This window comes from Esox lucius, chromosome 1, assembly GCF_011004845.1.
Source record: "Esox lucius isolate fEsoLuc1 chromosome 1, fEsoLuc1.pri, whole genome shotgun sequence".
NCBI classification, from domain to species: Eukaryota; Metazoa; Chordata; class Actinopteri; order Esociformes; family Esocidae; genus Esox; species Esox lucius.
The window spans coordinates 6,866,914-6,894,408 of record NC_047569.1 but is presented as its reverse complement, the minus strand read 5'-3'; the positions used below and the strand labels follow the sequence as shown (position 1 = coordinate 6,894,408).

Genomic DNA, 27,495 nt, shown 5'->3' with positions numbered 1-27,495 from the left:
GAAGCTGGATAATAAAACTTAAAGCCGAGCATTTTTCCATCCGCAATGTCATGCGGATCCATCAGCTGCTTAAACGTTGGTATCTGAGTTCTATAAACATTAAGAAAACTCTGTGGCGCATCATATATTTCTGGACAGTGTCGTTTCTTTCGTTCCTCGTCTGCTACCTATTTCGTAAGTCTGGGTTGTCACGGGTGTATCACTAAGCACAGATGCCAGCTCTTGATTCTTATACAGAGTAAAAAAACGATTTCAACTGCAAACCAGGGGAAGTCCAACTCTTATTTATTGTTAACTCTCAGAAAATGAACCAAAGGTAACTGCTGCTCACACCATCCACACTTGCATATCAAGAAATCCCACACCACCAGTTGTGGAAAAACCCACTCTCAACCCCCCTTGCTCTGCTCCTCTCCATCTTTCATTTCAAGACTAACTTAGATCAACATAACCATAAAACCCTTTTATTAATCACCCCTGACCTAACCAGACACGTACCCCCTGGAAAAACACAACTGTTAACAACATAAATTGACAACAATTAAAAAGTATTTTTTCATAATCCTTTTGACCTAAACCCTTTCATCCCCCTGAATCACCTGCTCTACCCCTCCCTCTCTAACCGGAAACATGTACCCCCCGGAAAAACAACTGATACCTTCCCTGTCATATATATTAAAAAAATCATCATATTCTCACAAAAAATGCAGCTGCCAAAAGGTCAAAGGTCAAAGCAATAAATCACTTCTGAAAATTTGCCGTATACGTTCATCTTCTCAGCACCAATGCCATGCCACTCACATCGCTGCTGAAAGGTCAACCTCAGCACCTCCACTGGACCCCAGAGGCGGGAGAGCCCTTCCTCATCCTGAAGGTCAGACTCACCACAGCTCTCCTGCTACGACATCCAGACCAGCTCAAGCCCTATCACGGTTGATGTGGACGCATCCGAGTTTGGGGTGGGGGCAGTCCTCTCCCAGCAGCATGGGACACCTCCCAGACTCCACCCCTGTGCGTACTTTGGCAAGAAACAGACTGCTGCGGAGGGGAACTACGACGTGGCTGACCTAGAGTTACTGGCGGTGAATTTGGCGCTGGTGGAGTGGAGACACTGGCTCGAGCGTGCCTGGGAGCCATTCACAGTCCTGACAGACTAGAACACGTCAGGGCTGCGCAGCACCTCATTTCCCGTTCTTCAAGTGCTTCCAGTTCACCCTGACATACTGACCAGGTACAAAGAACGTCATGGCGGACGCACTCTCCCTCCTGCATGACTGGGAGCCAGAACTGCCAAGGGACATGCCCATCCTGCCCCCCTTCTGCACCATGGGTTCCATCTCCTGGGACATAGATGCGGTCATTCAACGGGCAGGGAGATGCGACCCTGCGGCATCAACATGCCGCCCAGACAAGACCTACGTGCCCCGTGGAGTGCAGGGCCAGTAGATGACCTGGCCACACATTACACCAGTGACTGGGCACCCAGGCTTCACCCGGACCCTGAAAGCACTCCGGGAGAAGTACTAGTGGCCTGGCATGGGAAGGACTGTGCAGCACTACGTCCTCTCCTGCACAGTTTGCACAGTCAAAGGTGACGCGAATGGCTCCAGAGGGCAAGCTCCACCCCTCACCAGTCCCTTAGCAACCCTGGTCCCACCACTCCGTGGACTTTGTGACAGACCTGCCACGGTGGAGGACATAGTCTTGGACCGTAGCCCCCAGTTTACGTCTTGAGTATGGAAAGCTTTCATGTCTAGGCTGGAGTTTGCGGTCAGCCTCAAGTCTGGGTACCACCCACCATGCAAAGGGCAGTCGGAGAATATCAACAAAGAACTGGGGAGGTTCCTCCGGTCACCCTGCCTTGACAGACCAGGTGAGTGGACCCGTTTTCTCCCCTGTGCAGAGGACGCTCAGAACTCCCTGTGCCTTTCCAGCATCCGTTGTGCCCCTGGGTGGGGGTCCCAGAAGTGTCCAGAGTGTTCCAGAGTGTTTTAGGAAGTGTGACGAGGTCTGGTCCGCCACCCATGTCTGCCTGCAGGAGGCAGTGTGGTCTCAGAAAGTGCAGGCAGACCAGCGGTGGAGCAACACATTAGAGTATGTTAGCTTTTGGTTTTGCCTCTCCTTTTTTGCACTCGCTACCCTCGCTCTTCACAATCATTCTGTAATATAATATTATATAATACTGTATAATATGTAAGTTTTTTCTTTAAAGTGCATTCGGAAAGTATTCAGACCCCTTCCCATTTTCCACATTTTATGTAACAACATTATTCTAAAATGGATTAAATTGATTATTTCATTCCCAATTCATACATAATACCCCAAAATAACAAAGCAAAAACAGGTTTTTAGGTTTGTTTTGCAATCTATCAGTCTTCAGTATACAGAGACCACTGCACCTTTTCTTTTCCAAAAAAGTCAAAAAGGAAGGTTTTGAGTGAGGAACAGAAGGGTTAAAACGAAGAGAACACTGCAAATTGAGTGTTTCTGTTTCTCACGCAAAACTTTCCTTTTCAGCTTTTTTGGAAAGGAAAGAAAAAGGTGCAGTGGTCTTTTTTCCAGGTATTTAATACAGGGCACGGCTGTGAAAGAGTCCTAGGTTTTAGTTGATTTATTTGTATAAATAAAGTTAATTAAATAAATATAATGAATTAGGTTTAATGTGTAAAATTAAGAGACTGATTTATAGTGTATTAAGTTATTTCAACAGGCTTCAACTGTGCTGCATACTCACATATGTTGAGACCAGCCTCACTGGTATGCTACAGCCTTTTCAGATTACATGTTTGACACCTCACAGTATTCCATTTATCAGGTGATGTTATTTAATTAATTAATGTGATTATATAACAGACCAATGACTGTTAATTTGGGTAATGGCTGGAATCTAAACAATCCACTTAACCAATTAGTGATGAGTGTATACATATCATCACATTTGTTTCCTAACACCTACACAGTCAAACATTTCAAGAGCTAAATGAGACTCAGGGAAATACATGATAGCATATTCATTTAGTAGGTTTTTTCATTAAATGCACAAATGTTATGTTTTTAGACATACAGCAATACATTACAATTACAATAAAATGTTGACATTTTACCAAGTTCTTTATCAAAGTTGAGTTTAATATTAGTACTGTGGACAAAGATTTGTTCTATTGTGCAAAAATCTGATGTTAGATAGCACCACATACATGTTTTATCGTGCTTACAAAGCTATAATTTCTATAGTAAATATGAACCAATGTCAGAATACAATGTTCAGATTTTCAGTTTCAATTTAGCTATGCTGAATGTTTATTTCAATGACTAATGCAAATTTTATTGGTGCTCTGGTGGTTTGCAGGCATGCTGCTAATTGTACATGTATAAGAATACTGTACAGAAGATAATTAGTTTGCATAGAATTTAACTTATTGACCAGACAGACCAACACAACACAAAATAGAACGAGTAGTCCAATATAACCCAACATAGCCCAGAAACAAATAGCATAACCCGCATCATATTCTAGAATCATCTTTTCTTTATAGTGTTCCATATTCTTGTTGGGTAATGGAGGAAAGATTGTTAACAAAATAACACAGATCAGGACCTGTATGAGAGTGAAAGCTAGAACACTGAATCTCTGTTGTGGAGTATTAAACAATTTCATGACATTACTGCCTGGAAGTGTAGCCCTGAAGGCCATCAACACCATTATTGTTTTCCCCAGGACACAAGAGATGCAGAGGACGAAGGTGGTGCCAAACACTGTGTGACGCAACATACAGGACCACCCCTGGGTCCGGCCAATGGTGGTTAGAGGTGCGAAAGAACTCAGAGTCAGAGTGAAGAGCAGAAGGAAGCTCAGCTTGCTGTTGGCTCCAAGGACAGGGGTGTCTCTCCTCAACATGGTCACTGCTGTAGTGGTATAGACGCCTAGCCAGGAAAGAGCTGTTAGCAGCAGACCTTCCACCCACCCATAAGAGACAGTGACATGGCAACTCTTCTCAATCTTGCGGTGCAGGATGTGTGAAACATATTCACATGCATCTGGTAGAGAAAAACAGCATTTGAGAATTTTGCATTTTGAATAAGGAAAATATCAAACATCGTAAATGTAGTGGATTTATACAATTGTTGTTGGTCTTTTGGCCAATCACATTATATTTTAACATCAGATATTTTTGAGTAGGTTCAAACGTCAATAATTGTAAGCAAGAAAAGAATTGCTCATAGTCTGAATTAATCATAGTTAGTTGTGTTTAACATGATCTGTTTTAACCTCCAGAAATAAGTTAGGTTAAAAGCCTCATCACAAAGATACATAAGAAAATATTATTTATAAACATTTGAAGTTTTATTGTTACACAAGTAGAGAAATATTCAAGTTTTTCACAATTTAAAGAGGATTTTTTTTTCTCACCATTTGTATGACTGTGTTCTTGGTCAGTCCTCATACAAGTTGATAGTCTTTTGTTTCTTGGACAATATCTTCCCAGTGAAGACATGCACACGGTCTTTGGTAGCTATTAGTGGAATATAAGAATTATTACCACAGTGTAAATACAATGCACAAGCACACACATAAGATCCAAATATTTGTTTATTTTTTACTTGTATTTCTTTAATAATTAAAAAGTTGACTTGATGCTCCATTTACCACATACTTTATGTTCCTCTTATTACATAAACATAATTAAATTGGAGAGTAAGCAAAAAAGTACCCGTCAGCAAATACCTGAATTGGTTTCAATCCAGCCTTATTTAAACAGGCATATTGAGTATAACTGTCTCTGCAGCCATTTCTTGTGTGCATGTCAGCTGTAGTTGTCAATACACACATGGGCCCATGAACATCAAAACGACCTTGGCACTCCGATAAAGGAGAGCACAGCCACAGCATGGCAGCCATACTGCAGTCACAGATAATGGTAATCCCCGATCCATCTGAGGGCATCAAACACGATAAAGACCGACCCAGACCCCGGAGAACGAACTGCTTCAGTCTCTGTAAGATGGTCCATCTTTCAGCAGTGCCTGTCAGTTCACACGTGCTGTGCACTGTGCTGGAACACAGCAGGGTCAAGATGGGCAGGCAGTCAACGCCTTCTCTGAGGATAATGGCTATGGAATCCCTAACTCTGTCATTCAGACATGTCCAAGTAGATAAGTGGCACACCTGTGCACAAGGGAAAGAGAGAGAAGTGTATTCAGTGATGCTATTCTATATTATTTACATATTGTTTATACTCACATTAATTAATCTTAATATGTACAATTCTATTCTGTTACTTCTGTTTTCTATCACAGGTAATTCAAGAATGAAACATTTCTCAATGTTTTCAATCATTCAGTAGGTAGAGCGACAAAATCTGTACCGCTGAGTATCAATCTCCCAGTCAGTATCACCTGTAGCCATTGTGAGAGGCTGTTGGGTCTAGAGGTGTGCCCCACTACTGCCAGCACTCTACTAGGTCTGGAGATCTGCAGGCTTGTCTGCACTCTCCGCACTCCCCCATTTACAGCCTCCAAAGTGTCCTGCAGCAAGTCATTCCCACCACCGATGACATAGATATTGTAGGCTAGAGTCACGTCTGATAGGTCAGGGTTTTTGGTGATCTTCTCCACAGTGAATCTCACAGTCCAGTTCTGCCGAATTGTGCTGGAGAAAGCATTAGAAAACTTTACATGGCTACACGTACTCCCTATTCAAAAACATTTGTACACATGTAAAAAAATAAGTAAGACCATTCTTGGATAGTGCTAAAACAAAAACTACATTTAGCATACATGAAGCAGATACTATATTGTTAAACTGCTGACTGCAACTTGTTTATATAGTCATCATTGCTATTGGAGATATATGTGGAGTGTCTTTGGTACAAGTGAGAACATTTCTCCCGGCAGCTTCAGACATTTCCCAGAAGGTTATTTAATTGCCTTTTTAAATGTCCCATGACATAGTATGTAGTCCAATGACATGCAAATTACTTCATTAATTTGATCACCCTTCCCCAGTGAGAGAATTTAAAAAAATAGTGGAGATTAAAGCAACATTACATTTCAACCCATGTCCTCTAAATCCTGCAATATATCTATATGTTTGAGTGTTGTAGAGATCAAAATATATTTAAAGATGCAATAATTATTCCTAAATGTAATATTCCCAGGGAGATCTTAGTTCTGTACAGAGATGAAAATATTCACAAAAATGTACATGGACAAAACCTTTTTTTTTGCTAGTAACTACAATGCCATGTTTATACTCACCTTTCATATATCTGAGACAGAATCATTCTACAGTGAGTGAATGTGGAGTAGTTTAAAGTGAAATCTTTTTTCTCCCCATCCTGTTCACTGTGGGGTGGCTCAGTGCTCGGGTCCAGACAAAGTCTTCTGCAGCAGGGAATCAATGCCCCGGTGAACAGAGCTAACAAGACAAGTGTGACTGATCTCATCTCAGAGCCTCGCCCTTGGCACATTCATTATGCTGGAGAACCTCTCTGTCTTAAAGCCTCCTGTCTGCTACCCAGGTGTAAAGGGCATCTAATGGGGGACAGTCTGACCTATTCTCAGTGGGAGAAGGATTGCGTATGGAATCTGGAACAAACAACTTGACACCTGATTCCTTTCTCAACTGACAATCAATTATATTTATCAAACACAGTTATTGTTTATCTCTTAAAAGTAGTTTATTCCTTTACTCCAATATTACTTAATGAAAGCAGTTATTTCTTAAAACATTTATTTAATGTGGGTTACATTGCTTTCCAGTAACACACGGAAGTATCATCATATGTTCTTTGTAGATCTTTTTAAAGACAAAAAATACCAAGTACTATTTAGAACCTTTTTTGGACAGGTATTATTCAAAAAGCTTAGTGTCCTCCTGTCAGCTTTAATTAACATTTTCCAGTAAATTTGCTTTCCCTGCTCTTTTCAGGTGACATATTTACTCAAACTGACAGTTAGCAGCTATAGTAGCTAACATTTAAGAAGAATGTGAATAGGACATGCACTACGTGTGTTTGGTGTGTCACTGCCAAACAAGTAAAATCAGCATCCATTCTAAATTGCAAATATAATCCTATATCTCTGAAGTTGTATTTATTTGTATATTGTTTTGCACTTTAAGTGTCCTTGAAATAATGTTCCACCCTGTTACATTGTAGCAGTTCTCTACAATTTAACAGCCACTTGCCAAAATGACATCTCATATTAATTTCTTTGGGCAGGAAACTATTTTTCAGTGTTTCTTAATGTTAGTCTGCATGTCTCACACATGCATTTCCACTTTGTTGGGTAATTATACAGAACATTATTCACGTTTCATAATTTTCAAACAAGTTTGATTGAGGAGTGTGTAATAATGTCAGTATGTATTGTTATTGAAATTATACTGACTTTTTTAAATATTTACTTTTTAATTATACTTAAACACACATGTTACCTTAAATTACAACTGTTGGTATTGCTTTCCTCAATGTCATGTTTAATTTCACCCGGTTAGGTTGGTATTTTCAAATTACAATTTAATATTATCAAATATTAGCATATTCTTGTGTTATCTTTTATAGATAGTGTCGTTCAACAAAAAATGCCGACATGTTAACCAAATGTTATTGTTATTCCCACTTATTAGGACAAATAGTATGCAAATAATTATCTTGTTCTGATCAAGTGTCATGAAATAGATTCAAGCTTTGTCAATGACAAATGATTCCATAAACAATAGCCAGCACCTTATCCTACAGCACGTTGATAATCCAGGAACCTATGCAAGGGTACTATTTGTGGATTTTTGGCTCTGCATTTAACGCCATCTCTGAACCTCTGGGAACAATGTAGTCACAGCTTTCTGTTTAATTCTGGAACATGATTTTATTTGATAGCTATAATGAGATTGTCAATTTGGCACTGCAATATCATTTAAATGGTTGGCTGTGTGTAATAAAAGCAAAAAGGTAGTTAAATAACATCAGCAAGCGAGGTGTTCCAAACTAGGAAGTTGCACAAAGGAGTCCATGGTAAGTACCAAAAAAGCGACAAGCCGAGGATTCCAATCTCAGAAGTAATGCACGCAATTTCATATCTCTAACCACTATGATACTGAACAATGAATAGTTACAAGGCAGAACTTCGGAATAATTAATGACATGCTTGCAGAGTAGGGGAGAGTGGGGTAAATTGAGAAGATTTTTACTTAAGCTGTCCCCTAGACAAAGGGAAAAGAGAAAGAAATAAAAAGACTGCACCTATGACAAAGTTCCTTGAAAATGTTATTGCTAAAAAAAGTGGTCCTGTGTCTCAGGGTAGATGTAAGATGATACTAGTCAAGGGGTGAGATGATCCTAGTCAAGGAGTGCGATGATCCTAGTCATGGGGTGAGATGATCCTAGTCAAGGGGTGAGATGATCCTAGTCAAGGAGTGAGATGATCCTAGTCAGGGGGTGAGATGATCCTAGTCATGGGGTTAGATGATCCTAGTCAGGGGGTGAGATGATCCTAGTCATGGGGTTAGATGATCCTAGTCATGGGGTTAGATGATCCTAGTCATGGGGTTAGATGATCCTAGTCATGGGGTTAGATGATCCTAGTCATGGGGTTAGATGATCCTAGTCATGGGGTTAGATGATCCTAGTCAGGGGGTGAGATGATCCTAGTCAGGGGGTTAGATGATCCTAGTCATGGGGTTAGATGATCCTAGTCAGGGGGTGAGATGATCCTAGTCAGGGGGTGAGATGATCCTAGTCATGGGGTTAGATGATCCTAGTCAAGGGGAGAGATTATTCTAGTAAACAGTTGGTTCAACTTACCCCTGAGCATCTGACTAATTTTGCCCCACAGCCACAACTTTGGAAGTGCCTAGCTTAGCAATTGAGAGAAAAATGGTGGGGAAGTCAACATGGTCATGCACGTCACCCTACAGCACCTCGATAATGCAGAACAGAATAAAATTGATACAGTTAAACTAACGGTTTTTAGTTTACCTCCACCACAAATAGCGGCTATGTATTGTGTTTGCCACTGGCCCTTTTAACAGCGTATTAGCTAGTAATAAGCTTTACCGGTATCCACTAACTTACTGGAATAGTCAGAAGAATTGAGCAATTGCTAGCAAGTCTGCCAAAGCCATTTCTTTTCATGGCATAAGAACATACTTTTTTCTTTCATTTGTGAATGACATGGATACAATAACTATCAATAAAGCTGGCGATAACTAACTTTTTCATCAAGTGAAAAGACAAGAGAATTGTGGTGGGGAAGATGGAAAATGTCCATTCATCCAATATTCTTGGTTGTTATGTGAAAACTGCAGTTCTTTAAAGCCATATTGATGTCCACTACTGTATGTGCTGTACCTCTCTATGACCCCAAAGTCCTAAAGTCAAATGTCCCTGTTCCCATGAGTCAGCCCAGATGGTCACCTCTCCTTCATAGAGTTCAGCTCCTGGCTGATGTCAATGGTCCAGCCTTGGACTCTCTGTTGTATATGGCATAGTCTGTCACCCACCTCTCCTTGGCTGTGGTGAATCTGGAACCATCAGTGTCCAATAATCTTACTCTGAACCCAAGTCAGTCTCTCATAGGTTTGGGCTTGGTTTGGCCCTGGAATGATCTGGACCACAAGTGTGAGGTACCCCTTCATTGGACAAGGTGTATCAGTGATTCAGGACTCCTACATTGTGAGAAACAAAGATGGAATCTCGCACAACACAAAGTTAGAATCCCAACTACAACAGAGAGTTGTGTATTAGCTAACTCCTTTAAACATCAATCTTGTTTCAGTTGTTTCTTAATCAAACGTATGTCTTCCTCTCCCCATTTTATCTCTTTGGTCATTTAACTGTAGATGTGTAATATGAAATGTTATAAATGCAAAATAGACTAACTCCATTAAAACAAATTAAAATCATGATTCAAACATGTGACTTCTGTAAGATAGGCTCCTAAACAAATAAACAACAACACTTTCTGAATCAGACTGGGTCATTTAGGAACAAAATAAAAAGACACAACAATGTTCTCCTGACTAGCTTGTCAATCAAAATATTAGAAACTGCTAAATGAGTCACTTTATCATGCTTTATACATTATCCTATCACCCAAACAGATACCACAAATTTCTCACAAGTGCTTCAGACCTGTAACTCTTACTCCTCCTCATTCTTCTATATTTTAGTTCTTCTCCCACATTTTCACCCACATACTGACCAATCAAACCTGTCATGTGGACACCCCTCTCTCGACACTGAGGGGAGAAATACATTGTTACTACAACTCCAAGATCTAAGTATGTTTTATGTCATGTCTCCAAATAATTGAACCTAAAAGCATTTGTGAGGACGTTGGGTTTAACATTGGGTCTGCATGTCTAGATTTGTAAACACATACAGAAAACCCTTCCTAATTAGTTTAAGCCTATGTTTGTAATGAAGCATTTTTAATCATAGAATAAGTCAATCTAAACATCCAGCTTACTGTCAGTATAGCCTACCATAACCATGTTTATTTATTCATAGATTTTTCTCATAGAGAATGTAGAGAATATTTAGCCTAAATTGGGAATAACCATTTTACAAATGTAATTGTGAATGTAGCACACATTTTCTTTCTCTATTTCTATCATTGATGTCATTAACTTGTAAATCACCAATCATCCAGACATACAGAACAAATAGCACAAATAAACAGGTTTGCAGTTAGTTGTTAGTTTTGTTAAGCGGGCAATTTGTAACATTTGGACATAAAAACAAACACACAACATTTAAATGTACATACACAAAGACAATACATTTAACATTGGCCAGTTGATTCTAACTTAAAGCGAGTCTTGGTCAAGTTTCTTAATCTAGATGAGCTCATCATTTAGAAATTGCCAGTCCTGCAATTTTGTGTAAACAGAGTTCTCCAATTGGAATGGGAAAGCAACCCCAGATGACCGTCATCTCATTAAATTCTATTTGTAAATGTACAAACGGAAGTTTACCTATGCTAGCTATCATTCCCCCTTTTCCCGTATGGCACAATTTATGAGCCATTCGGAAAGACTGAGCAGAAGTGAGACTGGTGCAGCCTCCTGCGCCGCTTTGTTTGCCATGGAGTTACCTAAAGACACCCTGTCGTTACCACCTTTATGCGTGGGGCATTTGATAATAGCAAGATGTAAGCTTCTAGCAAGTTATAGCTTCTATAAAGTCTCTATAGAGTCATACGTGTACCAGGAGAGTTAAACGAATGGACCTGGTACCACTTCTACCCTGTTAAATGTTTTGTTCAATCAAATGGCATAGACAAGAGAGAGATCTGGTTGATGAACTGAGAATTTTTTATGCACTGCTCTTTGAGAGTGATACTTCAACATAAGCAAACTATCTTAACTGATGATGAGTAATTGGAACAGTAATGGGAAATTGAAAATCGTTCTTCTGTTCTTTTTGTTGTTTTGTTAATTGTTAGTTGTTAAACCAACTATAGAAAAGAGTGGAATTGTTATTTTGCTACACTAGCAGAACAGAAGCACCAGCAATTTTAATGTTTTAACTATACACTTACCTAAAGGATTATTAGGAACACCTATTCAATTTCTCATTAATGCAATTATCTAATCAACCAATCACATGGCAGTTGCTTCAATGGATTTAGGGGTGTGGTCCTGGTCAAGACAATCTCCTGAACTCCAAATTGAATGTCAGAATGGGAAAGAAAGGTGATTTAAGCAATTTTGAGCGTGGCATGGTTGTTGGTGCCAGACGGGCCAGTCTGAGTATTTCACAATCTGCTCAGTTACTGGGATTTTCACGCACAACCATTTCTAGGGTTTACAAAGAATGGTGTGAAAAGGGAAAAACATCCAGTATGCAGCAGTCCTGTGGGCGAAAATGCCTTGTTGATGCTAGAGGTCAAAGGAGAATGGGCCGACTGATTCAAGCTGATAGAAGAGCAACTTTGACTTTGACTCTGAAAGGTACTTCCAGCAGGATAATGCACCATGTCACAAAGCTCGAATCATTTCAAATTGGTTTCTTGAACATGACAATGAGTTCACTGTACTGAAATGGCCCCCACAGTCACCAGATCTCATCCCAATAGAGTATCTTTGGGATGTGGTGGAACGTGAGCTTCATGCCCTGGATGTGCATCCCACAAATCTCCATCAACTGCAAGATGCTGTCCTATCAATATGGGCCAACATTTCAAAAGAATGCTTTCGGCACCTTGTTGAATCAATGCCACGTAGAATTAAGGCAGTTCTGAAGGCTAAAGGGGGTCAAACACAGTATCAGTATGGTGTTCCTAATAATCCTTTAGGTGAGTGTATATATATATAGTCAGAAATGACAAATAAAACGACAAACCAAGATTAAGTGACTCCATAAGGTGTTGGACCACCACGGGCTGCCAAACAGCTTCAATGCACATTTTACATTTTAGTCATTTAGCAGACACTCTTATCCAGAGCTTACAGTAAGTGCATACATTTTAGAAGAGCTAGGTGAGTCAACAACACAGTTAAGTACCTGCTTCCTAAACAACTGGGAAAATGTGTTGCACCAGTAGCACTAGTTGCACCTACAAGTGCAACACATTTGTGGTAAATTCCATTTTGCCACATGAGGATAATAGTGAAAAGGAGGCACCATATATGCAATATTTTATGCAGCTGTGGAGTTGGGTGCCACCTTGCTAGTTTTTCCTGAAACCTGCAAAATGCTACTTGCAGTTTGAATTTCATTTGTGATTCTGTTTTTCCTTGCTTTTGGGTTCACAGACATGATGGACTGTCTGATGCCAACCCACACCATTCCACGCCCTTTCATGAACTGGACAACATGATTACAGTACATTTACTCTTGTGTCCTCCTCATGTTTTATGCAATGTCAAGACTTAATGGTCATTAGGTCTTTTTTGGTTCTTATATATGATAATTTAATTTCTTGTACATTAAATACTCTGAACAACTATATAGAAGGATGGTTTGCATATTATTCCAAAATGGGGGAGTACAGAGTAAAACACTGCTGGAGGCAACTGTATATTTTTGTTTGCAAGCAATGGTGGACCCACAGTGTCTGTCACCTGCCGATCAACTCTCCCTCTGGCACAAGAGGCAACTTATGGTTGTTCTCCTCATATTTTTTTTTGAAGTCCTATCTCGAGCTTTATGCAATTTTATGTCATCCAATGGTATTTTTTAGTTAAATAAAGAGATAAATAAAAAAAAGTATTTTTCACTGGTTAATTCTAGTTCTTAATTAAATCTCAACAGGTTATTTTTGGTAATACTAATACAATCATACAGAAACAACTAATATTGCAAGGGTTTTTTCCAAATCTATTAGTACCAAGTTAAAATTAATTTTTTGTCTCCTTATATTTCTAAACACAGACTTCACACAAGCTGTATCCGCAAAGGTAGAACAATGATGTAGCTCCTTGTCTCCAGATTTATGGAAGATAAATGGTATTATAACAAATTATTGTCCACATTTTTTATTGCCTTGTTTTCCAAATACTGTGGCTTTTTACATATATGACCAAGATAATTCAATTGGTAAAAGACAATGCAAATGTTATTAACCTAGGAACCCCTTTAATGTTTTGGCCATATGGCATACAGGCCATATGGTTCAATATGAAGAATCTGATCTCCCTCCTCCAATACACTATGGTTCATTAACACACATTGCAGAACTTAGTTTATGGCAGGGTTACGAAATATCTAAAATAAAAACTTGTGTGGGGGTAATAATTTACTTTTCTATCTATACTTTTTCTTAATTTCACCCTACAGACTCTCCTTCAGACTCTTGTTGAAAACCAAACGGAGATGCTTCTTCTGTTGAGAAGAAATCAGGCTAGAACCAGGCAGATTTTAGAAAGAGATTGGTGCGTACAGCCTGGATTTCAACTCCATCTTTATCACCAGGCACATAATTATTTCCAATACATTTCCAATAGTGTGCCTTGATAATGTACCCAGCAACGGGAATACAGTTTAAAGAAGTACAAGCTGTTTGTATTTCTTTAATAACATCCTGTTTCAATTTGTTTGTTTTGCAGACTTCGCCATTTCAGGCTCATTGATGGTGCTACTTCTGGGGAGTGTGTGCGGCGCATCATGTGGGGAATAGCCTCCAAAACAGTATGGAGCCAGATCAGCCTTCAGGGAAAGAAGGGGAAGATGGCACTATGTAACACAACAATTTACACGTCATCAAACGTGAGTTCAATTTAATAGTTATTTTGCAATAAATATGCAATAATACATATTTTAGGTGATTTCCTGGACAATTTATTTAACACAGTTGAATGACATAAATAACACAGTAAAATTATTTTTTTGAAAAGCCAGTAAAATCCAAATGTTTGTATACTGACACCCTTAACTTGTCCAGGAATGTTTTTGTTGTTGAATGAAATCAATTGAAATGTTCCCTTGTGTGACAAAGTATTTTACTTAAATTAATATCCATACATTATAGAAGCGACCATGAGGTGCAAGACGGGGCTAGTGGAGAGGGATGTCGAATTTCAAATAGCTGAGACGCTAAAGCATGCACCCGCCCAGGCAAAAAAGCTACAGGTAGCAGTTCATTTTGTCTAAAAGCATTACAGTCCTCACAATAAACTTGTCCGATTTAAAGTATTTGGCGTAATAGGACCCTTTGTTTTGCTGCTCCATTCAGGCACCATGGCTCCCAATCGAAGAGATGGTGGCAAGAGAGTCCGGCTCAGAGTAAAATACAACCCCTGTTATTTAGTCTTGTATTATGGAGGGATTCAAATACATTAAAGACACTTTTAGAATAATACCCTAATTTGCAAAAATTAAACACATTATTCAAATAAATATTTTGTTATTGGGATAATGGTCTTCTTTGCATTGTGTTAATGGGTTGTTGCTGCTCCTATACACGCTTCCACTTCACAATTATAGCGCTTACTGTTGACCGGGGCAGATTTAGTTGTTTCACAAACTGACTTGTGGCATCCTATGACGTTTAAAGTCACTGAGCTCTTCAGTACAACCCACTGTACTGACAATATTTGTATATTGAGATTTCATGGCTGTGTGCTGGATTTTATGCACCTGTGAGAAAAGAGTGTGGCTGGGACACCTGAACTCAATAATTAGTAGGGGTGTCCACATTCTTTTGGCCATATAGTGTATTTCTGGATATAGCTCATTTTAACATTCTCTGTAGACTATAGCAGTATTGTTTAAAGAAGTTGCTGGAGCGACTTCTTCTGTTGCGGCACCCCGGCCATTGACGTCTCTGTCAGCCTGCCGGTGTAGCGAGTTAGACCCAGCGGTGGACGCCCACACACTGTGCTTTGCGTGTCTTGGACCACTGCATGCTCGTGATGGTGCCACCTGTGTGGATGGAAAGGCTTGCATAATTCGCCGAGGAGGTCCCCCTCGCCCACGTCCTCTCTCTCCTCTCTGAGGAGGACTCCTTTCAGGAGTCGGGGTCGGAGGCTGAGGAGACCGGCCCGGTTTTGGCTCCGCCCGCCTCGGGAACTGTTCTCCCCCGCTCGGCTGAGCGGGTGCAGTGTTGTTCCAGCTATTCATCTTCGGAGGAGGATGTCGCACCCCCCAAGGACAGGGGTGTCGACCCCCCGGTAGTGAAGGAGGACTTCTTTGCTGCCATCTCTGCTGCTGCCCGGCTCCTGCGCATCCCCATGCCGGTGCCCGTGCCGGAGGACGGGGTTGATCTGTTTGAGTCTGCCCGCTGGACGCGGTCCCCTCCCTGCGCAAGTACGCAGAGGAGGCGTGGGGGGCACCTTTCATGACCCGGGGGACTGTGAAGTCTCACCTCGCCTTCACTACGGTTGAGGGGCGGTTGGAGATGCTGAGCAGGGGCATCCCGCCCCTGGAAACAGCGCTGGCGTCCTCCCTGGTTCCAGGCCTGAGCATGGAGTGTCGGTCTCAGATGCTTTGTTTAGGGGCGTGGGGCTGGAGGACATTTTTGCTGCCGCGTCTTGGGGGACACCGTCACCGTTTGTCTGGTTTTATTTGCGTGACATGGCCACAGGCACGTTGGCTCATTCTGTGCTCAGTGTGGCTGAGTCTGGGGTGTGAGTTGGGTCCGTTGAGCTACTGGGACGCCGTATTTGACATGGGTCCATCTGCGCTTTTGTGTGTGACGCTCCCATTGTGTGTGCTTGAGCATCTACTTGTGCGCTGAGTTGTTACAATGTGCTTTACAGAGACACGCGGCCTTAAACCCCAAGGAGCAAACAACAGTAGTGTTGAATTTCAGTGGCTAGGAAAAAAAACGTATCTCTTTGGTGAGGTGGGTGACTGGCAGGGAGTACATCTTGGGCTCGCTCGCTTTGCCCTAAACCAATAGGAGTGAAGCCCCTATGGGGCAAAGCTTCACGATATAGAACGATGTTTACTTTTGTAACCCCAGTTCTATGAGTGGAGCATCGCCCACAGGGTTCATGCCCTGACCTGTCACTGACTGCTTTTCTCGTGAAGAAAGGTATGTCGGGAGACAGATTGGGGTGTGACAACCTCTTTTATAGCCATGGGGGCAGATGGCCATGAGAGGTGCGATTTGAATATTAAAATTTTTTGTGCCTGCCTATTGGCAGAGGGGTAAACCAATAGGAGCGAAGCCCCTATGGGCGACACTCCACTCATAGAACTGGGGTTACGAAAGTAATCAAAACTAGGTAAGACATCTCGCATTAAACATTTCAAAACAGTCTTTGCATCATTATTTTGTGTCGGAAAAGCTTCCACCCAACTTGGAAATATGTCTATTATTACCAAGAAATAGCGTTTGTCTCCAGACCTCTGTCATTTCAATAAATTATATTTGTAAATGTACAAATGGACCATGTGGTGTGGGTGTTTTACCTTGTTTTACAGGGCCTGTTTTCTGTTTGTTGCGTACCTTCGATTGTGCATTCCCTTCAAATTTTTGACATGCTTTTCGAAGTCCTGGAGCAAACCAAAGATTACCTATGCTAGCTATCATTCCCCCCTTTTCCGTGCGGCGCACTCTATGAGCCATTGGGAAAGACTGGGCAGAAGTGAGACTTGTGCAATGGGTTTACCGGACAGGTGTCTAAAGATCCCGTCGGTACCAGCTGCACAGCCGGCTGTCACCCAAGTTTGTTTGTCTGCCTCAGCGACAGAGGTCTGCAGGTGATGGATATGGTCAACAGTGTAATGAGGACACCGATTGACATGTTTAGTAGCAGAACAAGTTACAGCAGCAATAACAGGCATCTGAGCAGCCTCCTACGCCGCTTTGTCTGCCATGGAGTTACCTAAAGACCCCCTGTCGTTACCACCTTTATGCGTGGGGCATTTGATAATAGCAAGATGTAAGCTTCTAGCAAGTAATAGCTTCTATAAAGTCTCTCTAGAGTCATACGTGTACCAGGAGAGTTAAATGTATGGACCTGGTACCACTTCTACCCTGTTAAATGTTTTGTTAAGTGAAATGACCTAGACAAGAGAGCTAGTGACAAAGACTATACAGGCTTGGACCATTATTTTTTTTTAAACACCCCAAAAAAGAAACTTTTTCCTTCATTTCTCATAAAACCCAAAATATGTTTAAGTGTGTTAAATATGTTAAAACAAACCATATGAAAAATTTAAGTGATCTGTGCCTGTGTGAGAATTAACCAGCACATATGGTGTAAGTATGGAAATTGCCACTCTGGTGTTTATTTGAAGATTACAGAAAACTTTGCAAAATATAACGCATGCTCAAATTTTTTGCACACCATTATATTCAATGTATTTTATCGTCTATGCTGAACCTCCTTCAAATAGCCACCAGGTGGTGCCAAAGAAGAATAGAGAGCCGTGACATAATTTAAATGTCCGGCTATACCATTACCATTACAGGCCCTAATGGTTTATATTCATAATGTTAGCCACATACACCTTTTGCTATAATTTTCAACAGAACACATACCAAAATAAATAACAAGTGTGGTGGTGCGATAATAAGGAATGCAACCCAATCATTTGTTTCATTGAGCACACATTCTCATACTCACACACACGCAGTCTCCAACCGCACACACACACACAAATTATTTGCTCGCTCGCTCACACCCTTCTGTCAACAGTGTAGAGATTTTTAGTTCCCAAACCTAACGTTATTGGGTGTCCTCAACATGGGGTTTCTTGTATATGGCCCCTCACCTAAACTTTCTTGGGTATCCTCAACATGTGGTTTCTTGTATATGGCCCCTCACCTAAACTTTCTTGGGTGTCCTCAACATGGGGTTTCTTGTATATGGCCCCTCACCTAAACTTTCTTGGGTATCCTCAACATGGGGTTTCTTGGATAATCTAATTTGAATTAGTAATTTAGTTCTTTTTTTTTTTTACCAGCCTTGGCTTGGCACATCAGGATTCGTCAACCACGGCTATTGCAACCCACCAAGGGGAGTAATGTGTCCCAATTAGGTTGCGTCACACACCTGTCTAATCGCCCGCAAGGGGATTAGATACATCTAACCACCTCTGCTGGAGGACTCTAACCCCCAGTGGCAGTTGATAACTGGTCAAATAGCTCCCTCACTTTTAGATGTGAATGTGATCTCGGGAGTGCCAAATTATTTATTCCCTCACATGGAACAGATCTTGGGAACCTCGCATTGGTTATACTATACTGTTTAGTAGTTCTTTAATGAACAATTATTTATCACAGCAGTACGTTACATCTCTTTTTTTGTTCTTTCAACTTCTTATTGAAGGATTTTCTATATTTTTCTTTTAGTACATAACATCAATTCAGTGCAACAACAATAAAACATGTACCATCAATAATCAACTGTTATTTTATATGTAATAAATCTGACTTCTTCACTCCTGGCTCTGGTGCAAACAAGTCAACTCAAAACATATGATATGAACTTATTGTGAATTTTGTCAAGTCGGTTTCGCTTACCTATTTATGATGCGTACAGTTCAGTCCCATCTGGGGTGCCAAATTGTGGAAGGTGGAAAATGTTCACGATTTATAAAAATAAGAACTTCTCGGAGTCTGGTATAACAGTTGATTATTTCAAGTTTAATTATGTGGCACCACGGGAACAAGCATCATGACATTGACAGAGAACGAGTACAGAGACCAGCAGGGTAACATCATGTCAGATTGTTCTGATTATGCATTTCAAGTTCCAAGCTTATATTCTCTTCCAACAGTACAGATAACAGAATTGCTAAAAGGAGCCAAGGCCCTGCTCAGCCGACATTCCATTCATCACTGCCCCTGAACACAAGAAACTGGCCTTATGACTTGAAGACAGAGAGGGAGACAAGTCTGTCAGCATATGTGTAATTGATCAAACATACAGAGTACAAGTCCCTTCTAATAAGATAATGAATAAATAAATAAATTAATCTACCAGAAATAATTAATAGATGTTGTTGCTCTCAATAGATTCAAACTCCACATGAGAAGCACTGTCTTTAACCACTACGCCACAGAATTATAAGTTTCAGCAGTCGCTAGACTCCATTGAGGATTATGTTAAACTGACTAACGTTTCTTATTAAGTTTACCTCCACCATAGCGTCTATGAACTGTGGCATTTGACACTGGCCATTTTAACAGCTTATTAGCCAGTAATAGGCTTACTAGTATCTACTAACTTCCTAGGAATAATCATAAGAATCCAGGAATTTCTGGCAAGACTGAAGAGGAACTTAACCATGTCAGTAACAGGCGCAATATAACCGTGTACAGTTTTAGTTAAGGCTTACTATAATGTAACTACTGTATGTTGTAGCCAGCAAATGTGTTTGTCTATCCCGACCCAAAATGCATGTGTCACGGGTTGGATATTAATTGTGCATGTATTTTGATTATGTTTGTGACTTGATCTACTGTGATTTTGATTTGGATATTGTGTGTGGTTTAGTGTTGTGATTGGTGTTTTGGTTGTAGTGCTTTTGTGTTATTTTTCTATTCGTTAATTGGTTAACAACCCGTGAACTTCGACCTGTACAATGAGGCTATTGATTGGACTGTAGAATAAGAACAGGAAATAAAGACCGGACACCGAGAAGGAGAGGAGTAGAAGACTACCGGAGACAGCTTGAAGCGGTGGAAGAAATTACTACGCGAGACACAAGATCTACGAGCCAGAGGATCCACGCAGGATCCCGTATACCCATAAGGCTAGACGTGCGCACCCCGGGGAATGGCTACTACTGCCTGTGACCCGGACAGAGTGTGAGTACGCTAACGTGGAGAGATTGTTGCGCTTTGTTGTTTGGGTATACGGAGAGCGGTTGTCCTGTATGTAGGATCCTGGTCGTGGATGACAGACGTGGTATACTCCTCTGGAGTGACCGTTTTGAGCCTAGTTAAAAGAACACCAGACTGGCACATTGTCTTCCTTTGTTTTCCGGTTTAGCCCTTTCCTGCCAGTTAGACGAAGGCCGAACTCCGGTGGAAAGAAGCGGATTGCTCGGCTGGTCGCCGGTGTACGCTGCATCTCAGGGACTGGGACATTTGCATAGATCTGGTTTTTCATATATATATTTTATTGCTCGATGTTTTAAGTATTGTAATGTAACTTATTGTTAATGTAAATACCTATTGAAGTTGTGGTGAAATAAAATATTGATTAAAGTATAGCTTCGCCTTTGGAATACTTTATATACTGCTCCTCCCTCCAAACGAACCTGAGCATAGTTTGTAGTCTGATGAGAAGTTATTGTAACTTTTGGTTGAGTTCCTAGAGCTCTTGTTAATTCTAGGTGGCGTTGTCGATAGGAAAAATAGATTAGCCCAACCTGGTCACACATGCACGGATCCATGCTTTGAAAATCCACCAGAAACATTCGCAATATAACCGTAAACTATTTAATTTCAGGTATAATGTATAATAAAAGTTTTATCCCTTCCCCCTAGGCACGACCAAAGTAGTGCAGGCTGCCTTTTCCGCTATGACAGGTGTGCAACACAACTGTCCCGGCATCATTACTTAAGTACAGATGGATCACCTATTAAAAATAATTTACAGATAAAGGACTAAGTCTTCATAGTTCACATTCGAGTGATAAATACTGCAATTAAAAAAAAGCTGTGAACAGGACATCATTTGTTGTGAATTTCCTACCTTGGCGGAATTTTCCATTTTGCTAAATGCTTGTAGCCAGCTTATCCTCAGCTAATCTTTCAGTTTGCATCTCTAACCACTACCCTACTTGGAAGCATTTTATTTACAGGATGGAAATAATTAGGTAATAACTAGATAAACAAAGAGGATATAACTGGGTAACAACATGGTAACTACACATCAATAGTGAGCATGTTTCTGCAGAAATGAGTAGGTAACTGCTAGGAAAGTGTTGTAACTGGAAATGGCAACACTAGGTAAGAGAATCCTAGTTTCCATTAATTGTTTGTTTGTATATGCTGAAATAATGGAAACTTTAAGGAAAGTTCCACAAATCAATAGACAATGAAGACCGCAACAACCACTCAAGAATCTGGCAACAATACCAAACAGCAGCTAATATGTTACGCTCTTGTATTCACTATACATTCCTGACACTGTTATTTATGCGCAACTCAATTGTAAAATGCCCCTGTATTAACACTTTTACACTGTGTAGTTTTACTGCAAAGCTGTTGTATTATCACTGTGCAATTCAGCATGTCTTCTCCCTTTTCCAGTGTTGTTCAGTTCTTCTGTTTATTTTGAGTGTAATTACTGGATCCTTGAATATTCATCGTTCTTTCTACAAATGTTCCTTTAAATGCATCTCCATTGTTCAACCAGACTGGGCAACATCAACAGCTCCAGTCAGTTTACGTCATAGGCTTGCTACATAGGTAGACAGGCTATCATGCATGGAACCATGTTTGAGTGGACGCACGTGAAATAAGCTCAACAGTATGTTGACTAAATAACCTAGCTTGGATATATTTGCCTAATAATTGTTTATATTTGAGGATTTTTTCATTTTGGATACAAAAATGTTCAATAGTTAGTAGCTAGCCAACCAGCCCAGTGGAACTGGCTAGCTGAGCTAGCTACATTTATAACAAGGAGGACACCAGAAGGTATGGTAAATTGTTTTGTGCCTTGTAACAGTTGGAACAGGGTTCTATTGTCTGTCTGTTTAGGAGGTCCAGATGACCTAAACAGGAGTGGAGGAGAGTGGTGACAGACAGCTGTGGAAGATGTGTTCACATACCACATGTATCTCATCCTCAGTGAGTTTATCTATAACAAATAACAGTGGCCTAGATAGTCCCTATTAATTAAGCCTACAATTACTCGTTTAGGTAGGAAGTGGAGGTGCCAGAATCATTGTGGATTGTGTCTAGTTTATCATAGGCAGCATAATATTAAGTAATATTAATGTGTTAGTTGTGTCCCAATACTTCACCCTTTTTCCAAAACAAACTGTACTTGTACACTTCCTTGCATTCATTTTGCAATGTAATAGGATGTGCCTCCTGTCACTGCTTAAACACATATCTTTTTATACATTAGGAGGATGCAGGAACACACCTTGGAGAAGAAATGGCCAAAATGGATGTGTGCTCTCTCAAAAGTGATATACAAGCAGCATGGTTATCTATTACATTTATATTTATTAATTCCTTTCCCAATGACACAAGTTTCTTTGAGGGGGTTGGTGATCTAGAGTATGGACTGAAATAACTGTCGTTATTTTGGGACGGGAAAAACACCACTTATTTATTTTATTATTTGCTCCATACCATACACTGTGTATCTATTTAGTATTCAAACTCTCAGAAAACACTCAGATGTGAGTTGGACAGCTAAATAATGCCATTAATATGTGTAGGCAACCCCAGCAAATTCTCGATCAGATACCTTCCTGTATTTGAGATTCTGCTGGACAAGCTGCCCTCCATCAGTCAGGTGAAGATGTTCTCATATGTGAAGAAGTTTGGTGTCAGATGTGAGAGTGACATATTTATTTAACAGACAGTGTTTGTATTTTATTGATGCATACATCAAAGTATATTGCCTGTCCATCTTAATGTTTTTTTTCCAAGTTTCTGTTGACTGACAAAAGGTAATAATCAATAACATTTTATTAAATTATTCAATACACACAACAGTAGAGCACCCTAGTGAAATAATATTGTTCACACAGCAACTCTTGTCCTCACAGTTTCATTTGACATCTATCAATCAGTAAGACAACCTTTTTTAATTAATGAAGTTTATTAACGTACGTTTTATCCATAATACGTTTCTTGGTGTTCTGCTCTGGCCTCAGTAATATAATAAAACATTTAGGAGCAAAAATACAAAAAAGTAAACCAAAACTGGAGGCCAAAATAGCGAATATCTCTACAGCTACAGTGAACTTCCCAGGAGAGCTGACATAAGCAGGGATAAAGGTGATCCAGACTGCACAGAAGATCAGCATGCTGAAGGTGATGAATTTGGCCTCGTTGAAATTATCAGGTAGCTTCCTAGACAGAAAAGCCAACACAAAGCACAAGAGAGCCAGGAGTCCTATATACCCCACCACAGCCCAGAAACCAAAAGGTGAACCCACATTACACTCGAGAATGATCTTTTCTTTATAGTGCAACATATTCTTGTATGGGAATGGAGGAGAGATTGTCAACCAAATAACACAGATCAGGACTTGTATGAGAGTAAATGCTAGAACACTGAATCTCTGCAGTGGAGGTCCGAACCATTTCATGACATTACTGCCTGGAAGTGTAGCCCTGAAGGCCATCAACACCACTAGTGTTTTCCCCAGAACACAAGAGATACAGAGGACAAAGGTGATTCCAAATGCTGTGTGGCGCAACATACAGGACCACTCAGAGGGCCGGCCAATGAAAGTAAGAGAACACAGAAAACACAGAGTCAAGGAGAAGAGGAGCAGGAAACTCAGCTCTGAGTTGTTGGCCCGGACGATTGGGGTATCTCTATGATAGAAGAAAAGGACTGATGTCATTATGGTAAGGAACACCCCTAGCAACGAAAACAAGGCTAGGAGTTTGACCATGATTTCATCATACGATAAGAATTCCACTTTTTTCAGAAGACAGGTGTCTCTGTGTTCATTGGACCAGTATTCCAGCGGGCACATCATACAGTCAATGGAGTCTGTAGTTGGATGAAAACACAACTGTCAGAGTATACAGTACAAACTTTTATTAGCCGGTTCTGACCATGACAATGCAATCAATGAGTGAAAACTGTATGGAGTTTTAAGTTGATAGTAACATTGATACTGTATTATAAATACTATGTCGTGCCGTTAGAGAAGTGATCTTCTATCATGGAAGAAAATGTGTGACTTTTCATAAATACTCATGCTTTTCTTGTTGGCACCATGAAACAAAAAATATTATACTATGTGATGTTGTTTGCAGCTTAGACTTTGTAAAAAAAAAAACTGTCCCAAGTCTATTTGGATTCTTTTTTTGTCTCTCAGAAACTGTTCATCACACAGACATCAACAGATGTGGATGAACTTGACAAATCCAGTGGCATCAACAAGAAATTTGCAGCATGAACACACAATGTACAACAGGTGTTTACATTCCAGGAAATTGCCAGATTGCCCGTTGGACTCACTTGGCTAAGAGCTATTTCTGAAACGTGACATGATTCAAAAAGGTTTTAGGAGTGTCATTGGAACCTATTTATTTGAGTGGCTATTTAGGGAGCCCTGTTCTGTGTGTTTATTTGTCACCTGTTTTGTTGCTGATCTCCCCTGCAGGGCACGCTACACAGTCATAACAGCAGACAGGCTTCCCTGTCTGCACTGCCTTACGAGTGCCTGGGGGACAGCTCTCACTGCACACTGAAACAGGCAGCTGTTAAACAGAAAACACATACAGAAAACAACCCCAGAAATTGGTTGGACTGTGGGCTGCAAAGATAGTATGAAATAATTTCAATATAGTCAGACAAAATTTTCTTTGACTTCTAATCATGTAGGTGGTTTTCATGTGCGTGGTTTTGTATACACTAGGAAATGAATAGATATAAGAGCTTTACCGTTTCACTATCTCCACCCCAAACAATACTGATGTTATGTATAGTAAGCTGGCGGCTTTCAGGGAGTGAGGCGTCGTAGATACCGATGGTGACTCCGTCCATCGTGCCTGGTTTAGGACTTTGTAAATTAACCAGCTCGTATCTCGCAGGTGGGTCTCCATTACCATCGAAAAACACTCTCTCCCCCTGCTTGGTGGTGAAGTTCACTGTTTGGAGGTAATGTAAAACCTTTTCATTGTCAGGGAAATAAGAAAACAGTTATGTTTCAAAAAACACATGAACTCTCACCAAAATTGCCATTTTATATGATTGTCAGGTATGAAACCTGAAATTTTACTGGTCTTTGTTTACCTGCCATGGCTGTATGTCGGTGGGTTGAGCACAGCTCCCATTAACAAAGGTTCCCTGGCTACTCTCACACGTCAACAGGTTGTCAAGGGCGTGAGCCACAGCATACACAGACTTATACACGTTATTGGTGAATCTCAACTCAGACAAATCCGTGAATGTATTCTGCACGTCCCTCAAACTCTCAGAACCGTTGCATGGCTTTCCCTTTGGTTCTGCAGTCGTGTTGAGAGAGCAGTCGAATACCATCTCCCAGAAATCATTGAGAAACATGCTGTTGGGGAAATGAGACGGGTGGACATCCCTCAGATGTTCCATCAGCCCAGGAATGTCAGCCCTGCTCACTGTAAAGCCGATGGATCCTACCAGGGCACTGTGTCCCTGACTGGCGGTAAGAGAAGGATCCGTGATCCAGGCATCACTGCCAACCCACTGCAGCCCTGTTATGTTTTCCACATGCAGTTCACTGACCAGAACCTTGATCTCTCTGTGGGTCATAAAGGCAATGATGACCTTTGAATTGGACTGTTTAATCATCTCCACTATCTTGAGAAGCTGACGTCGTGGACCTGTTTGCTCAAATGCAGCAGAGTATTCGATGCACACTCCTTCCTCCTTTGCAGCTAGCATGAATGCCGCTAGGCCATTGTTCCCATAGTCATTATCACTGCATATAGCCCCCACCCAGCTCCAGCCAAAGTGTTTTACCAACTTAGCTAGGGCTCTGCTCTGGTAGAAGTCGCTTGGGATGGTTCTAAAGAAAGAGGGAAACTCCTTTCTATTACTCAAACAAGCGCAGGTGGCAAAGTGGCTGATCTGTTTTAGGTTATAAAAGAGAGATGGACATTAGCAAAACAATATTTAATAATAAAAAATATATATGTTTGGAAAAAAAGGTAACATTTGATTTTTGCTAAATATTTTTTTCTTACCACTGGTATTTGGAATCTCCCAACAATCTGTGTGAATCCAATCGTGGGTGTTGATCCAGAGTGCCCAAGGATAGCCTGGACAGTCTCAGATTTAGTGCATTTGTTTTCATCGATCAAGCTCTTTTGTCCGCTGACTAGAGCCATGGCAGCTCTCAATATATACATAGTGCCACAGACATTGTAGATTTTATATCCGAGCATAATGCCAGGAAGAATTTCACTGTTTCTGTTGATCTCCTCAATTGCGAAGATCATCGTTTGAGCAAACTGGAATTCTCTGAAATTAAAACTAAACAGTTTGATAGTCAGTGATGACTTAGCACACTACAGACTCTTAAGAAAACAATCTGAAATGTAATTTTAAACATCATATTAAAGAGAACATGAATTTACCCACTTAATGCATCTCTGAATTTTGGGGATGGTCTGAAATGTGTCTATAACCCTATCTTGGTCCGTGTGGAACGAGAAGATGCCTCCGATTATGAGATCACCATCCATGGCCAACTCTGGCAACTCTGACCATCCTTGTAGCCTGCATACAGGCTCTCCCATCTCCCTCCCTGCCAGCAGGACAAGCAGGACCAGCTCCAGTGGTTGCATCGCTTTTTACTCTGTGCTGCCACGGAGGCTCTCAGGCTCCTCAGCCCAAGCCCCAGCCAATATATACCTTCTGTCTGGGCCCTGTAGCTGGGTTAGCTACCCTGGCATGGCTCCTGGAGGAGGAAGGTCTCAGGAGACCCAATGACACAAAACCAAGAAACCAAAAACATGCCGTGGGTTCATGATGAGGTTGTTAATAGGGACATACAAAGGCTGTTGGGAAAATGGCTACAATTTTGAACTAGACCTGTCACTAGAGTTATTAACTTAATTTAAAGTTATTGTCAGCACATTTAATTGAAATTATGTGTCAATATCTTAACTTAATCAGATTAGATTTAATCTGGGATATTATTAGAACTGTTTAAATGTTTAGGTATGTATGCACTGCAGGGAGTTTGTTTAGACTGATCACCAGGTCATTCCTAAAGTCGTTGCAGGCTAAATATCCTCAAAATATAAACACTTGCCAGCCAATCAGAGCATGTCATTGTTACCCAGCCCATGAAAATAGCTGTTAGTGATTATCTTTAGTCAAATAATGTTGCCAAAATCTGCCACTGAAAAAAATCTGTGTGCTATATTAGAACCCTGTTTCCAAAAAAGTTGGGA

General features: G+C 40.7%; 2 protein-coding genes across 2 annotated transcripts; both read right to left on the bottom strand.

Moving 5' to 3' along the window:
- Positions 1 to 1,181: 1,181 nt before the first annotated feature.
- Positions 1,182 to 6,284, bottom strand: LOC114830147 (extracellular calcium-sensing receptor-like). The gene is made up of 4 exons (XM_029117144.1): positions 6,259 to 6,284; positions 5,460 to 5,650; positions 3,434 to 4,038; positions 1,182 to 1,340 (listed from the first exon to the last, which is right to left on the bottom strand). Exons 1-4 carry the CDS (start codon positions 6,282 to 6,284, stop codon positions 1,182 to 1,184), a joined length of 981 nt encoding a protein of 326 aa, XP_028972977.1.
- A 16,899-nt stretch (positions 6,285 to 23,183) lies between these two features.
- Positions 23,184 to 26,814, bottom strand: LOC105006699 (extracellular calcium-sensing receptor-like). The gene is made up of 6 exons (XM_029117173.2): positions 26,678 to 26,814; positions 26,281 to 26,569; positions 25,352 to 26,164; positions 25,001 to 25,228; positions 24,693 to 24,816; positions 23,184 to 24,100 (listed from the first exon to the last, which is right to left on the bottom strand). Exons 1-6 carry the CDS (start codon positions 26,779 to 26,781, stop codon positions 23,184 to 23,186), a joined length of 2,475 nt encoding a protein of 824 aa, XP_028973006.2. The 5' UTR covers positions 26,782 to 26,814.
- Positions 26,815 to 27,495: the final 681 nt, after the last annotated feature.